The sequence below is a fragment of the Eleutherodactylus coqui genome, chromosome 1, assembly GCF_035609145.1.
Source record: "Eleutherodactylus coqui strain aEleCoq1 chromosome 1, aEleCoq1.hap1, whole genome shotgun sequence".
Lineage (NCBI taxonomy): Eukaryota > Metazoa > Chordata > Amphibia > Anura > Eleutherodactylidae > Eleutherodactylus > Eleutherodactylus coqui.
The window spans coordinates 490,459,647-490,475,026 of NC_089837.1; the positions used below are offsets into that span (position 1 = coordinate 490,459,647).

The 15,380-nt window shown below is 45.7% G+C and overlaps 1 protein-coding gene across 1 annotated transcript in view; it reads right to left on the reverse strand.

Annotated features, from left to right (window-relative positions):
• The window catches only part of CFAP300 (cilia and flagella associated protein 300), a 42,450-nt gene that overhangs the window by 9,837 nt on the left and 17,233 nt on the right, over positions 1–15,380 (reverse strand). Inside the window, exons 4-5 of the mRNA XM_066586515.1 lie at positions 14,473–14,639; positions 13,619–13,791 (exon numbers count right to left, since the gene is read on the reverse strand). Of these exons, the coding sequence (XP_066442612.1) occupies positions 13,619–13,791; positions 14,473–14,639 (340 nt within the window). The remainder of the gene's footprint in view (positions 1–13,618; positions 13,792–14,472; positions 14,640–15,380) is intronic.

The window sequence follows — 15,380 nt, forward strand, 5'->3', positions numbered from 1 at the left end:
CTCGCTCCAATTCTTCTTTTTCCTTATGTAATCGTAGACAGACCGGATGATGATGGGATCAGGGCTCTGTTGGGGACAAATCACCACTTCCAGGACTCCTTGTTCTTCTTTACACTGATAGTTCCTAATGACCTTGGCTGGATGTTTGGGGTTGTTGTTCTGCTGCAGAATAAATTTGGAGCAAATCAGACGCCTCCCTGATGGTCCTGCATGATGGATAGGTATCTGCCTGTATTTATCAGCATTGAGGACACCATTAATCCTGACCAAATCCCCAACTCCATTCTCTGAAATGCAGCCCCAAACTTGTTAAGAACCTCCATCATGCTACACTGCTGCCTGCAGGCACTCATTATTGTACCGCTCTCCATCATGCTACACTGCTGCCTGCAGACACTCATTATTGTACCGCTCTCCACCACGCTTCACTGCTGCCTGTAGACACTCATTATTGTACTGCTCTCCACCATGCCTCACTGCTACCTGCAGACACTCATTATTGTACTGCTCTCCACCATGCTTCACTGTTGCCTGCAGACACTCATTATTGTATCGCTCTCCACCATGCTTCACTGCTGCCTGCAGACACTCATTATTGTACCGCTCTCCACCACGCTTCACTGCTGCCTGTAGACACTCATTATTGTACTGCTCTCCACCATGCTTCACTGTTGCCTGCAGACACTCATTATTGTACCGCTCTACAGACCTTCAATGAACAAACTGCTTTCTGTCACAGCCACATATTTCAAATGTTGACTTATCAGTCCAGAGAATTTGCTGTTATTTATCTTCACCCTAGTTCTACTGCATGTTTTCGTTCATGGTTAATCATAGAATGGTACAGTTGGAAGGGACCTCCAGTGTCATCAGGTCCAACACCCTGCTCAGTGCAGGATAAGTAAACATCAAACAGATATTTGTCCAGCCTTTGTTTGAACACTTCCATTGAAGGAGAACTCACCACCTCCCGTGGTAACCTGTCCCACTCATTGATCACCCTCCCTAGTGTTAGCTATTCCTCCAAGCTTCAGTTGCTTAAAGGGGTTGTCCCGCGCCGAAACGGGTTTTTTTTTTTTCCAACCCCCCCCCCCCCCGGTCGGCGCGAGACAACCCCGATGCAGGGAGGTAAAGAAAGCTTACCGGAGCGCTTACCTTAATCCCCGCGCTCCGGTGACTTCAATACTTACCGCTGAAGATGGCCGCCGGGATCCTCTGTCTCCGTGGACCGCAGCTCTTCTGTGCGGTCCATTGCCGATTCCAGCCTCCTGATTGGCTGGAATCGGCACGTGACGGGGCGGAGCTACACGGAGCCTGCATTCTGCACGAGCGGCTCCATAGAAGACAGGAGAAGACCCGGACTGCGCAAGCGCGGCTAATTTGGCCATCGGAGGGCGAAAATTAGTCGGCACCATGGAGACGAGGACGCCAGCAACGAAGCAGGTAAGTAAAAAACTTTTTATAACTTCTGTATGGCTCATAATTAATGCACAATGTATATTACAAAGTGCATTAATATGGCCATACAGAAGTGTATAGACCCACTTGCTGCCGCGGGACAACCCCTTTAACCTTGTTTCTAGGTCTTCGAACAGTAGATAGGTTTCCTGGGTTCCACTGGTTTCTGCCATTTCCGAGCTGATGACACTGCTGGACAACTTCTGATATAGCAAGGAAGTAAGTATGACGCATCTCTTATCTCGTACACTGTTTCTTTGGTCCACCACGGAGTCCACTGTCCATTTTGTGCTTCTTCAAAAGAGCTTGAACAGCACATCTGCAAACCCCAGTCTGCTTTAAAGTCTTTGCCTGGTGGAGACCTTTCTGATGCAGTATAACTACTTTGTGTAATGTTGCTGAGCTCAGTCTTGCCATGGAGTATGACCTGTGACATGAAACTGTCCTCCACAACCTCACCTTTGTAGCAGAGTTGTAGCACCCAGTTTTAAGCCTCCTACACAGTTGTTTCATTTAATGACTTTATTTCTATCTACACATGAAAGGGATTATCATTATCACCTGCTTGGCATATCTGGTTAATCATACACCTGACTATAATCCTACAAAATGACTTTTGGCGAGTGTACCTAGAACATTTGATGCCGATTTGAAGGCAAAGGGCAGTCTCACCAAATAGTGATGTGATTTACATTTCTCTTTTGTTCGGTCACTTTGCATTTTAATTGCCAAAATAAACTATTTACACTTCTATTTTGGAAAGCATTCCTACTTTTTAATGACAGAACCCACTATAGTCAATGGATCCCATCTGGTGCTGCTGGTGTCCATCATTTGACAGATCCGACCCAATGTTATTTTCCACGTGTACAGAGGAAAGTGTGAACATTACAATGTGCCTATAGAAGCAATTTCCAAGAACTCCAACTAAAGTCTATAAAAGGCTGCCATTAAATGTCCAAGTGGTCACCAAGTAACTAGAAGAGCCTTAATGCAGATATTTGATGAGCAATACAGTTTGTCTGTGACAAGTCCTAGCAAAGGGAAACCACATTTAGATCCTTCCACACTAACTCCACCATTACTTGGCAAGGAAGCCCACTTCTCAAATCTTTTGAGTGGTGCCATCAACGCCAACTCAGTGGTACAAAGGCCATAATTATTATGTAGCGCCATGAGAAGCCAACAGCATAAGATAAGACCAAAAGACCAATCTGCCTGAATGGAGAAAGCCCCTTTAAGCTCATGGCTAGAGAAGCAGGTAGTGGGAGTTCCGGAACAGGAATGTCTATGGTCTATTGTTCAGGTCTATGAACTGAGACCAAAGTACTGTCAGTCAATGGGAGACTGACACGGCATGATTGATGACTGTTGGTGGTAAATAAAGTCCCATTTAATTTTACTTTTACCCATGGCGTCTTATTTCCTCTTCTTTAAGTGTGATTTCGAACCCAACCCTACAAGGACTCTCAAGTTTGTAGTGAAGGACCACTCCAGCATGAAGTACATGACTGCCCAAGTGAATAGGATGCTGACTCACCATCTGACTATTTACAGGGGTGTAAGAATAGGGGGTGCAGATGGTGCAGACACACCTGGGCCCAGGGGGCCCATAAAATCTCTTCCCCATATTGCAAACCAATACTAGCAATGAAGTTTTATAGAAGGGGCCCAGTTCCGGACTTTGCACTAGGGCCCAGCAGGTTCAAGTTACGCCTCTGACTATATGTATTGTGTTTAATGGTCTGCTTTCGGCCCAAGGGCTCCTTTACATAGGCAGTTTGTTGAAAAACGGAACAGTTTCACTGCAAGTGTATGTGCATTTTACATCAGTTCTTGCGTTTTTAATGCTCAAATGTCCTCCAAGTGCAATCTGTTTTTTAGGCGTGTAAAAAAAAACACAGAAGGTCGCCCAATTAATATCGCTAAAAATGCCCACTGAAGTCAATGGGTGCGTGGGAAAAAAACAAAAAAACAACGCACTTGCACACTGATTTCTGAAGGAAGCAAACAGCTCCGTTCTTACTGCAGTGGCTAGGCTTGGTATTACAGGCCATTCACTACTGATCACACATCAAGTAATATGCCAATCCAAACTGCAGATGTCCCTGTGATAACACCCCCAGCCCTGTTGCATCTAACATGGTTCTCTGGTTTCTGGTCTGTTGCAAACTTTTTCCCACAGTATGAAAGTTTATCTTTAGGACATGCAGCGCTCAGTGATATTCTGCAGAGCAATGAATACTATTGTATATAATGAGGGCTATGCCAAGTCTAGTGCAGGGCGTGGAAGTGAGCAATAATAAGTGAATTGAAAGTAAATGGCAGGTGCATCTGCCCTAGTTTTGTTTTTTTTGCCATGCCAAATTAGTGTCTTTCTCACACCCACTAACACATGTACAAGCAATCCGTCGGGAGGAAATAGCCTCACGTTGCTGGAGAGCAGCTCTAATAGCTGGAGCCGGTATGGGAATACAGGAAGCGTTCTCCAAGTGAAAAACTCCTTAAAGGGGTAGTAGCTAGAGATGAGCGAGCCTACTCGGTGAGACAGTTACTGGAGTGAGCATCGCCCTTCCCGAGTAACTGCCTAGCGATCCGAGCAGGCTCGGGTGGGCTGCGGGGGTGAGTGGGGGGAAGCAGAGCGATGGGGGAGGGGTGGAGAGAGAGAGATCTCAATCACTGTGATGGGAGAGGAGGTGTGTTAAAAAATCCGGAAACTCAGAAAAATAGAACAGACAGCGCTTGAAAATCGTGGCTCTATACCGTTATCACACTCACCGCCGTTAGCCCCAAACACCGTGCTAACAGCTGTAGAACCCCACCTCGTGCAAAAAAATACAATGCCCAAACGCGTGCATAAGTACGCTTATGTCTATGTGAAGCCGGCCTTAGACAGCAATGGCGCGGAAACTGTTTTTCTGTTGCTATACCCCATCTGTGCTAAGGAACGGTAAGTTGTGCCATCAGACACACTAGTTGGCGCACCAGTACTGTAGTCAGGTGCAATTTGACCGACTGTGCAGCACCTGTTCGTCAGAATTCTTGACATCCTCCTCTGACCCCTTTCATCAACGAGTTGTTTACATCCACAGCATCCCCTTTGGCTACATGCGCACAAATGCTAATCTCGCTCTTTTTTTTCTAGCGTTCTCTCGGAATGCACTGGCCATTGTTGGGAGCTTCAAAGACAACGCATAGTGCTCACATACTGCGCGATGAGATGTTTCCTATTGATTTCAATGGGAAACACTTGCCAATCCTCTAGCGCAAGTGAAACAAGCGTTGGAGGATCGCAATTACACAGAAGTGATGCGAGGCGTTTTTGGCAAGCACGATGGGTTGCTGGTGACGTGCTCATTTTTATGGCGTGCACAATGTGGCATAAATGACATGGTAACTCTGTTCTGTGGGTCGGTACAATTACGTGGAAACCAAATTTATATAGTTTTTTTGTACCATTAGTATCTTTTTGTAAGATATAATTGCTCTGTGTCTCCATCTTTTGACCCCTATGACCTTTCTATGTTCCGTTGGTAGGCGGTGTGAAGACTTGCATTCTGCAGGGTGACTTGTAGTTTCTACCATTGTAGAGGGAAATACAACTTTTGCTCTTTCTAAAAGTTTTTCTTGGCGGCGGGGTGACTGACAGAGCCCGATTCTGGTTATGTGTGTTTTGTATTGATGGCAGGCACCGTGCGGGATAATTAACGTTATCTTACTAGATCCGACTTTTAAATGGCTTGTATAGGATAGGGGATAACCATCTGATTGGTGGAGGTGCCACCCCTGAGACCCCCACAATCTTGAGAACGGGACTCCCATGTAATAGAGCGGCTCGCTTCTCCCCCTGCAGAGACGTCCGCATGAAGAGAGCGCCAGCCGAGCATGCACATTCAGGCTTCATTCATTCCAATGGGGCTGACGGAAATACCCAAGCGGTTGCCGCCTGGCCATCTCTATAGTTCCACAGAAAGTGAACGAAGCATCAGCGTGCTTCTTCACCCAGCGCTTTACTCAGTGTCCTCCCCAGGCCAGTTTCACACGGGCGAGAATCTCGCATAAGTGAGGTGCGTTGTGAGACGCACAAACCGCGCGCGAATATGAACTCCACTCATTTGAGAGGAAAAAAAAAATCGCTGCAAGTCCTATCTTTTTGCGTGTACAGTAAAACACGTCGCACGGCGTATGATGTGCAAGTGAGTGAGTGTGAGGTTTCCCACTGAAAACAATGGGAAACGCTTGCTGATCCTATAACACGCCTGAAAGCTGCGCCGGAGGATCGCTACTTCACAGAAGTGATGGGAGACTTCTTTTCAGAAAAACGCCCCGTATCCGTGTAAAAATGCACACTTGCGAGTGCGATATTGGCAGTTTTCTTAAGTCCGATATCGTGCTTGCCCGTGTGTAGGTAGCCTCACAGCAGAGAGTGCAGTAACCCTTCAGTGAAGACGATGGGGGACACCGGGCCTCATTCTTGAGTTCAGCAGGGGTCTCAGGTGTGAGACCCTCATCGATCAGCAAGCTATCCTCTGGATAACCCCTTTAAGGACCTGGGGATACCAAATATGTTTTTTTTTTTTGTAAATTGAAAAAAAAGGTTTGGAGACATCTATAGCACAGATAACACTGCTGACCTGGTGACCCCCTAACACTAATTCAGGGACCATGAAACCTTCACATCTATGTTTGTATTCCTGTTGTAGTATTTTTGAAAGTGCGAATTAATCCCACCGTGTCTGTGCCTTGCCATAAGTATGTGTGTATATATATATATGCATGCCTCTTCGGATCCATTTCATTATGCCTCGATGAAGGACCCTGTGAGGTCTGAAAGCTCGCTATAACATCATGTATTTTTGTTAGCCATTAAAAGGTATCTGAGAACAATCACGCTTTTTTGTACATTTTTATGTTAAAAATGGGAATGGGGGGGGGGTAAAACTTTAAAAATTTTTGTTATACATTGCAGAATAATTTCTTTTTCAAATTGCGTATTAAGCGACCGGAAGAATAGTCACAGCATGTTCTAATTTTCCACGAACCCCATGCCGACTACTTCCATTGAAGTCAATGGCGGCGTCCGACTGCAGCCCATATGCAATTAGAATTGCATATGGGCTGCGGATGCCTGCGTCATCGCTAAGCGATGGTGCAGGAAATACAAGCTGGGAAAAAAAAAATAAAAAGTACTGTGCACGACCGCCGGTGAGCTGCCATGGTCATGCACAATAGAGATGAATCAGGTACGCAGAGTCACTGGCCGGGCTCACAACTTGAATCCCTGTATTAAGGTGCACTGTGTCACTGCAAGTAGGGAGCAATACAGAAGTCCCGACATCCATGCTCATTACATGGGCTGAAGTTTAGGTCTTCTTTGGCCACCATATAGATGAGCCCGGTATGGGGGTCTGCAGCAGGATCGCAGCTCCTGAGACGTTTCGCGGGGCTTATGGAGCGCAGATGTTGCACAAGTCTGGGGAAATTCCCAGCTGAATGGCAGCTATTATGCGAGTGTGTGAATGTGGACGGGGCCGGCCAGATATAATAGGGCGCACACAGGACTTGTTTCCTCTTCCTCCTCTAATAGTGCTTGGAGAAAGGACGATAAGAGTGAACAGACACCATGTTGATTTTTTTTTTTGCTCGGCTGCATTAACTTATCTCATTCTGGTTCACTTGGAGGGCATGCTTGCTATAGTAACGTCCACTAGGCGCTTGCGGCCGGTGGGGACGGGATTGGGTCTCTTTACTTAACCCTTTCCAATCCACTGTCTGACGTCTAAAGACATTCTGATTGAAGGCTGTACAGCTTCCGATGTCTGGAGACGTCCGGCAGGGTATTCTTACTGTTTATTACTGGCCACTCTGTTGTCAGTGGCCTTTCCAGCATGTCTTATACCGCAGTACTGGCTCTAGCCAGCAGACGGTGCCATTGTATAATGGCAGAAAGAGAAAAAAACCCCTAGGAAACCCTGAATCCAAAATTGGATTGCAAAGGGTTAATATAGTTTGTAGAAGTGGGACAAAAAGTTAGAAATGATTAAGGACAATAAACATGATGGCGCAAAAGCTGGAACCGCTCAAATATGGACGGGTGATAGAAATTGTGGTCACATGACTTGCACAAGGACGTTATTATAGGTCTTTCTGCTTATTTAGGGCTTTACGTAAATTGTCCTCATTGAAACCCATGGCGACATGTTTACACATGCATGAAAAAAGTTGCGCGACTCGTCTCCATCTCGCTGTCATGCAACAGTTTCAGAGAAGCGATCCAAATCCCAGGAAAGTTTATCATGGAAAAAGTCGCCCTGCAACTTGCGACCAAAATCCAACAATCTAAGTTTACCTTTCTGTGACTGTTCCACCCCAAAATCAGCACTGCTAACGTGGAATCGAAAATTGCAGAATCCTTAGAAAATTGTAGATGGGGGTGGGGTGGGGGGTGAAATGGTCAGTTCTTCGGTAACACCGGCGTCACACAGGTATATGGATATTTTGACGTGCATGAATTGCAATGATTTTCAATGGTTTCCTTTACTTATACAATGTTGCAATGAAAAAAAATCGCGGCGTGCTCTATCTTTCTGCGTTTTGCTTTTTTTTGAAAAATCTCCCATGTTTTCCCATGGAGCTTCCTTTTAATCGTATCGCAAAGTACAAACTTGGAAATCGCAAGTGGCAGCTATGTTTTTCAGAGAAAAAACAGCGCTGACGCTCAAAAATGGCAGCAAAAAAGATGCGATTTCTCGCGGCAAAATCGCGATCGCCGTTGTGAAAGAGCCCTTAGGGTGCATATTACACGGCAGCGTCTTTCCCCTGCCAAATAAAGCCAGAGTAACACTGACTGAGGACGGCACCAGCCTGCGACTTGTAGCAGAGAAGCTCATATGTAAGAGCACCCTAAGGCCACTTTTACACGGCGGAAAAAAAATTGCGCAAGGTTTGTGCGATGCAAGATGCACAAATATGAACCCCCTTCTTTTAAATGTGGTCATACACATGAGTGATTTTCGCGCCATGTCATATCTTTGGGCGTGCCCTATCTTTGAATCTAGCAGAGCATTGCACGCCATGCGAGGTGCACGCGAGTGCGAGGTGATGTGAGGTGAGGTTTCCCACTGAAAACAATGGGAAACACTCCGCAATCCTCCACCGCAGCTTTTACCTACTTCCCTGAAGTGATGCGCCCGCGGCAGAGTCGAACATGCACGAGCGTGATATAGGGCTTAGTTTCATGTCCTGATATCACACTCGTCTGTGTGAAGTTAGCCTAAGGCTGCATTCACATGTATTGCGATTTCGGTCATGTTAACGTGCGTTTTTCTCACGGATGCAGGGTGTTTTTCACACAAAATGGCCTGGCATCACTTCTGTGACATTCCCATCCTCACGCACATCAGAGGATCACAAGTGTTTCCCATTGATTTCAATGGAAACATCACATCACATTCGCATCAGAGCGCCCTGCGATGTCTTTAAGGTCCCATTTAGAGATGAGCGAACGTACTCGGTAAGGCCGATTTCGCAATCGAGCACCGCGATTTTCGAGTACTTCACTACTCGGGTGAAAAGTACTCGGGTGCGCTGTGGGGCGGGTCATGGCGTGGTGGAGCGGGGGGTAGCAGCGCAGAACAGGTGGGAGCTCTCTCTCTCTCCCCCCCACTCCCCTATGCAACCCCCCGCTCACCCACAGCGCCCCCGAGTACTTTTCACCCGAGTAGTGAAGTAATCGAAAATCGCGGTGCTCGATTGCGAAATCGGCTTTACCGAGTACGTTCGCTCATCTCTAGTCCTATTGAAAACAATGGCCGATGCGTGCTGAGGAACAGAAAAAAAAATGCTAATGCGGCGATTTCTTCCCTCGCAGCGTCGCTCATGTGTATGACTCCAAAAGAATGGAGTTCAGATTCGTGGAATTTCACGCTTGTGTGCATGTAGCCTTAGGGAAAGGCTACATGCACACAAGCCTTTCAGTCAGATTGAGAAACATTTTTGATTTTTCTAATCGTTTTTTATTTTCTGGTTGTAGAATTGTTTATTCTGTTATGGGGGGGGGGGCGGCCATCTTGCCTGAGTCACATTTAACAGCATTTAGATAGGTGCTTTACAGCAGCCTCATGGGCCACTCACACAATGGCCAGGAGGGGACCCACTGACTTGTATGGAAACTGTTCTAGGCATGATCTGTGACCAGTGCAGAGGTTAAGCTGCAGGGAGGGGAGTAGATCCTCACAGCTGATCACGTCTTGTGAATGGTGGACCCTGTGTTATCTACATATAGGGGTCACCTCTCAGTGTAATCCTGCCTGTGATGTTAGTGAGACGACGGCTGCAAAGCTTCCTCCAGGAAGTGACAATAGTATTCCGCTCTGTAGTCAGTGTGAGAAATGCTGGGTTTTTTTGTTAAAAATATAGATTGTGACAAAAAAAAATTGGTTTTTAAACACAAAAATGTGGTCATTTTCTGATGACACATTCCCTTTAAAATCAATGACGGTTACAGATAGGCCATCAGCAAAAAAATGCCTAGAAAACCCCTTTAACAACGCAATGATTTGTTTCATCATCGCATTCCAAAAGTCATAGTATTTTTTTTCCGTTGCCGCGTGAAGGATTGCGCCATTCCCTTGTCTAGGACGATGGTACGACAACCATGCATCACCGCTATGAAGAGTACAGCAAGTAAGGACCGGCCTGAAACCCATGGAAGTAGCAAGTGGGCTGCAGCGCTTGTATGAGCACCGAGGCCCCTCAGAGAGCTCATCAGACCCCCGCCCATTTAGTCATAAGGAGGTTGGCTGGATGCTAGATGATGAAGTTCACTTCACCCTGAAGGCTCCTTCACAGGAGTGTATGCACAATTGCGCACTGAACGAGGCTTTTTTCACGCATGTCCTTGAGCATTGTGAGCGCATTTGTGTAGAAATACATTGACTTCTATGGGAACCTTTGGAGTGCAAATGTGCAAAAATACAGAGCATCTTCCTTTTTTGCATGGCCGAAAAGTGCACACAAATTACAGAAAGGTGTATGAACCCATTGGAATCAACGGATTTGATTTAGGAGCCGAATAAAGGTTTTAGCAGCGAAGTTTGAATATACATATAAAATTAATGTAAAAATAAAAAAAATAAATTGTGCTGTACTGAAGAGGACATCTCCCCATCCAGAGTCCCCCTGCCCCCACACATACAGTATACAGCACTGTGCCCTAATATATACATTCAGTGAAAACCTCCTCACAGTATATAAATGACACCTTACAGTATATTAATGAGACTCAGAGCACCCCCTCAAAGAATATTTATGACACCTGAAAAGTCCCTTCAACGTATAATAAACACATTCTAAGTGCCCCCTCACATTAAGGGTGCATTCACACAGGGCAGTTTGCATGTGGCAACAATCGACCCAAAATTCACATTGGAAAAACATACGATTTTTGGTGCAGTTTTACTGCATCTAAACCTTCCCCCATGTGAATGCACCCTAGCAGAAGCCATGCCAGCATGCGACCCTGTGATCGCTCCGCTCCATGCAAAATCTTGGGCGCATTGGTGACCATTGTGTTCACCACAAGAAGCCCTGGAGGGTGATAGTAACTGGATGATGAACACAATGAAACTAGCAGTGCACATTGGAAGAGAGAACATGGAGCTGAATCACAGATGTACCAGATAATAACTTGTCTGTGATAATGTAACCTCCTGGAACACGTTATCTTAAGCATTAAAAACTATTGTTCTCTTATATTAAATCATCAAAAGCCTCTGTAAAGTAACTGAAGGGTAAACATTTAGAAGGAACGAATTACGCCCAAACGCTGACCAACACTCGGTCACAGAGTGGTTATCGGGGGGGCGGGGAGGCTGCAGAAGATTTCTTTTCTCTCGCTCCCCCTCCCTCTCCCCTTAACATAGCGGCCGCTCAGTACTGAACGACTGCTATTTACACTGAGCGATCAGCTCATCGTCCATCGTTTATGCAGCATTAACGATGGACGATGAGCTATTTGCTCAGTGTAAATAGCAGACGTTCAGTATTGAATGGCCACTATGTTAAGTGAATTTAGAGGGGCGGGGGAGCGAGAGGAGAGAAATCTCCTGCAGCCTCCCCACTGCAAGCCAGCTGGACAAGCTCCTGTCTAAATGGGCCTTTAGAATAATGTATTAAAAATCAAGCTAAACTTTGCTGCATCTGTAACGAAGAGAACATATGCTGACCCTGAAGCCCCTTCTACACGGTACGATAATCATGCAAATCACATTAGATCTAGCGGTTTGAGTGATTATTGTGCTTTACGTATGAATGGAATAAAAGACCGATCAGTATTAAATCTCTAATCAGATCTTTCATGCAGACCTTAAATATTATTATTGGTCTGCCTCTGAATCACCTATGAATGACGGCATGTATATTGTGAATGGAAAAGGGCGGGTCGGAATGATCTCCGATGCATTCCTCTCCCAGTCACTGAGTGATGATCACTTGTGTGCAAAAGCACCGGAGCGATCATCACTAAGACTTCAGTGCCCGACAGTCATACCGTGTTAACATTGACTTTCCCTACATCTCTCACTGATTCTGTCCTTCTCCTTCAAACACCACTGTCCCTGAGGAGTTCTAAGTTGTACCAATGGATGATCCTATCTAAAACACTATCCCTGAGAACAGAAGGGCACTAAGGTCCACACAAGAGACTAAAGAGGCAAATGATAGAATGACCCAAGGCAGGCAGACATAAACAAGGAAAGATTAGACAAGCCACAAACTAGGAAGCACAGACTGTACTAGAAAACCAAGGAGCACTATGGGGGACATTTCTGGCGTAAAATATGGTAAAATTTTCATCAAGGCTTTCTTGCGCCCAAATTTTCTGACCTTTGCTCCTCCACGGCACTTTCTAAAAAAAGGGATGTGGCTTGTTGGCAAATTAAATCAGAAAGATATACAATATCAGATCTGGTATATACTTCTGTGCAGGAACATGAGGTAGCTGAGATGTAAGCCCCAGTGAAAATAAGCCCTAGTAACATTATATTAGAAAAAAAAAATATTACCTAGCAGGCTCGGTCCAGGTCCCTCCCGCTGCTCTCCAAAGCTCTGGTGCAGTTCCCGCAGTCCTCAACCGCTCATACAAGATCACTTCCTGGTTACGGGATTCATAAATCCCGCCTCCAGGAAGCAATGGCTGTGATTGGTTCATCAAGCGCTGCTCAGCCAATCACAGCCATCTCGTTGTGGAGGCGGGATTTATGAATTGGCTGAGTCGCGGCTTTGCCAATTGATAAATCCCTTCCACACAATGCGATGGCTGTGATTGGTTCTTCTAGCACTGCTCAGCCCATCAATGCATTGCTCAATGAACCAATCACAGCTATCGCTTTGCAAGGGCCGGATTTATGAATCCCGTAACCAGAATGTGATCCTGTGTCAGCGGCAGAGGACTGCAGGAAATACGCTGGAGCTCTGGAGCCTGCTAGGTAAGTAAAATAAGACATACCCGAAAATAAGACCTAGTGCCTCTTTTTGAGGCAAACATTTATATAAGACAGGGTCTTATTTTCAGGGAAACACAGTAGAAACTGCAACCAGGAATATTGCCTAAAACATGTTATCAACCGAACTACAGAGACCAAAAAAAATTTGTAGAGAGGTGAACCAATCAGCCAACCTCCAAGTCACGAGGACGGGCCGCACCTGCCTTCTCCCGATCAATTCATGAAGACTGACAGCTCCTCTCCCCTTTTGTGTGTAGGGTGAGAGCTGTCACTCTGCAAGGGGCCGGCGTGACTCGGAACTCAGAGGGGCCATAGGCATCTCTGTCTCGCGTAATGGGGCCTGTGCAGCATGAACCTGGTTGCAGAATGCCTTTAAGGATGGGATACTGATATTAAAAGGCTGGATAACCTTTTTAAAGCCTCGGTAATTTTTTTGTGAATGAAGCTGAGCTGCAATACTAGATAACACCAGTAAACAAAAGTGGCACTATTTCTGAAGAAAAAAAAAAGCAGCCATGTTTTCCCAGTCAGATACAATCCCTTTAAGATATACACTATACCTGCATAGTATACTAATCCCCACAAAACCCAGTGTGCCATACATTGGCTCTTTTTACACTAAAATATACAAAAACACAATAAATCCATGGTCTTACCTCAGCAGCTCTTTGTACATGGATTTTGTAATTTCTAGATATGGATCTACTGTATCTTCAAACTGGCAGACTGCTCCACCAAGACAGAGATGTTTAAAGAGAAGGAAAAGAAACTCTTGTCTATCAGAAGGACTAAAAATCTCATACTTTTCAGAGTCTTCCAGAAGAAGAACCTGAAACACAAAGAGTAAAGAAGCGTTGTCTAAAAATGCAGAAGAAAATGGCTACTAGAGGCTGCGAGACGTCTGTGAGGTCGCGGTAAGAGGAAAGAAACCTAGAAGAACTCAAGAGCTGCTTGAAGAACATCTCGCCTTTCGGGAAAGGAAAGAAGCCAAACTGGCCGCAGAGCTTTAGTGGTGCTGTGACTATTTAGTTTGAGTGATCAGTAATGGTGGGAAACCCAAGGATCAGTAAGCCACGGCATAGTCTAGAAAGAGGTGATAACTATGGTGGGAAAACTTCTGTGAATTCAAACAGGTTTTGAAGGGGTTGTCCAGTTACCGTCCTCGGCAGCCTTTTAGCCCCGCTGTCCTCCTGGTGTTTGTTGTTGAAGATGATGTCATCGAAAGTCACCTGATCGTTGTAGCCAATCAGAGGCTGCAGCATCACCGCCCGTTCTCCTGCATCAGTGCTCACACCCCGGGCACCATGATGCGAGTTCAGAATGGTGACGCTGCAGCCTCCAATTGGCTGTAGCGGTCAGGTGACTTTCAGTGACATCATCATCGACTACAAACACCGGGAGGACTGTGGGGTTACAGTTCTGAATCCTCGCAGCAGTGGATGGGTAAGTGCCTTTTGTTATTTGTTGTCTGGTAAATGGACAATCCCTTTAAGTCCTTCGCAGCACCTACCTTACGAAGCTCATCTGAAATGATAAAATCGTCCACAAATTCATCGAGGCATTTAGAGATATATCCACTTTCCTTCACAATGTTCTCTTTGTGCAAGCAATCAAACAGGGACATGGACAGTTGGGTGCAAGGAACTTCTCTCGCTTCAACTTTCTTAATGTTTGTTCCTGCAAGAATGAGGATCTTCAATGCAATTACAAGTATGAAACAGCTGGAAAAAAATGAACTCAAGTACAATAATGTCCAATTATCTCACATACTACATACTTCTCTCCCATCATGGGTTACGTTACTTAAACCAATGGTGGTCAATCTATTACATTATGGGGGGTATGAAATAAAGCCCCGGACACATTAGAGAGCTACACTACCTAAAGATCTACCAAATTTTAACACCTTCAATACACAGTTGCAACAAACTTTAAATTGACACTTCACACAACAAGAGCCATTGAAAAAGTCAAGTTAAGGCCCAATGTCTACGTGCGGATTTTAATTATAAAACCCGTGCGTGTCTCTTAGGTGGGAGATTCGCGCCTATATGGATGCATTAACATCCGCAGGGCAATTTAAAGCGTGCGGATGTTATTTTTTTTCCCCTGACGTGAGGATTGCATGCACGGGAAGGAATCGCAGCATGCTCCATTTTTGGCCGCGGATTCCGCGGGACAGCATTGAAGCCGTCATATCCGTGGCACATCCACAGCTGTCATTGTGGCTGTGCAGCAGATCCGCGGGAAAGCAGGACATTAAAAAAAAAAGCACTGCGCATGTGTCCGGCACATCCGGTCGCATCCGCCATGCGGAAGAAGATCCGGCCAGTGCAGAGGAGATCCACGTTGGAGCCGAAAAGAGGGAAGAAAACCTTTATTTCTCCCCATGTCCGCAGGCACGGAGGGATTCCACTG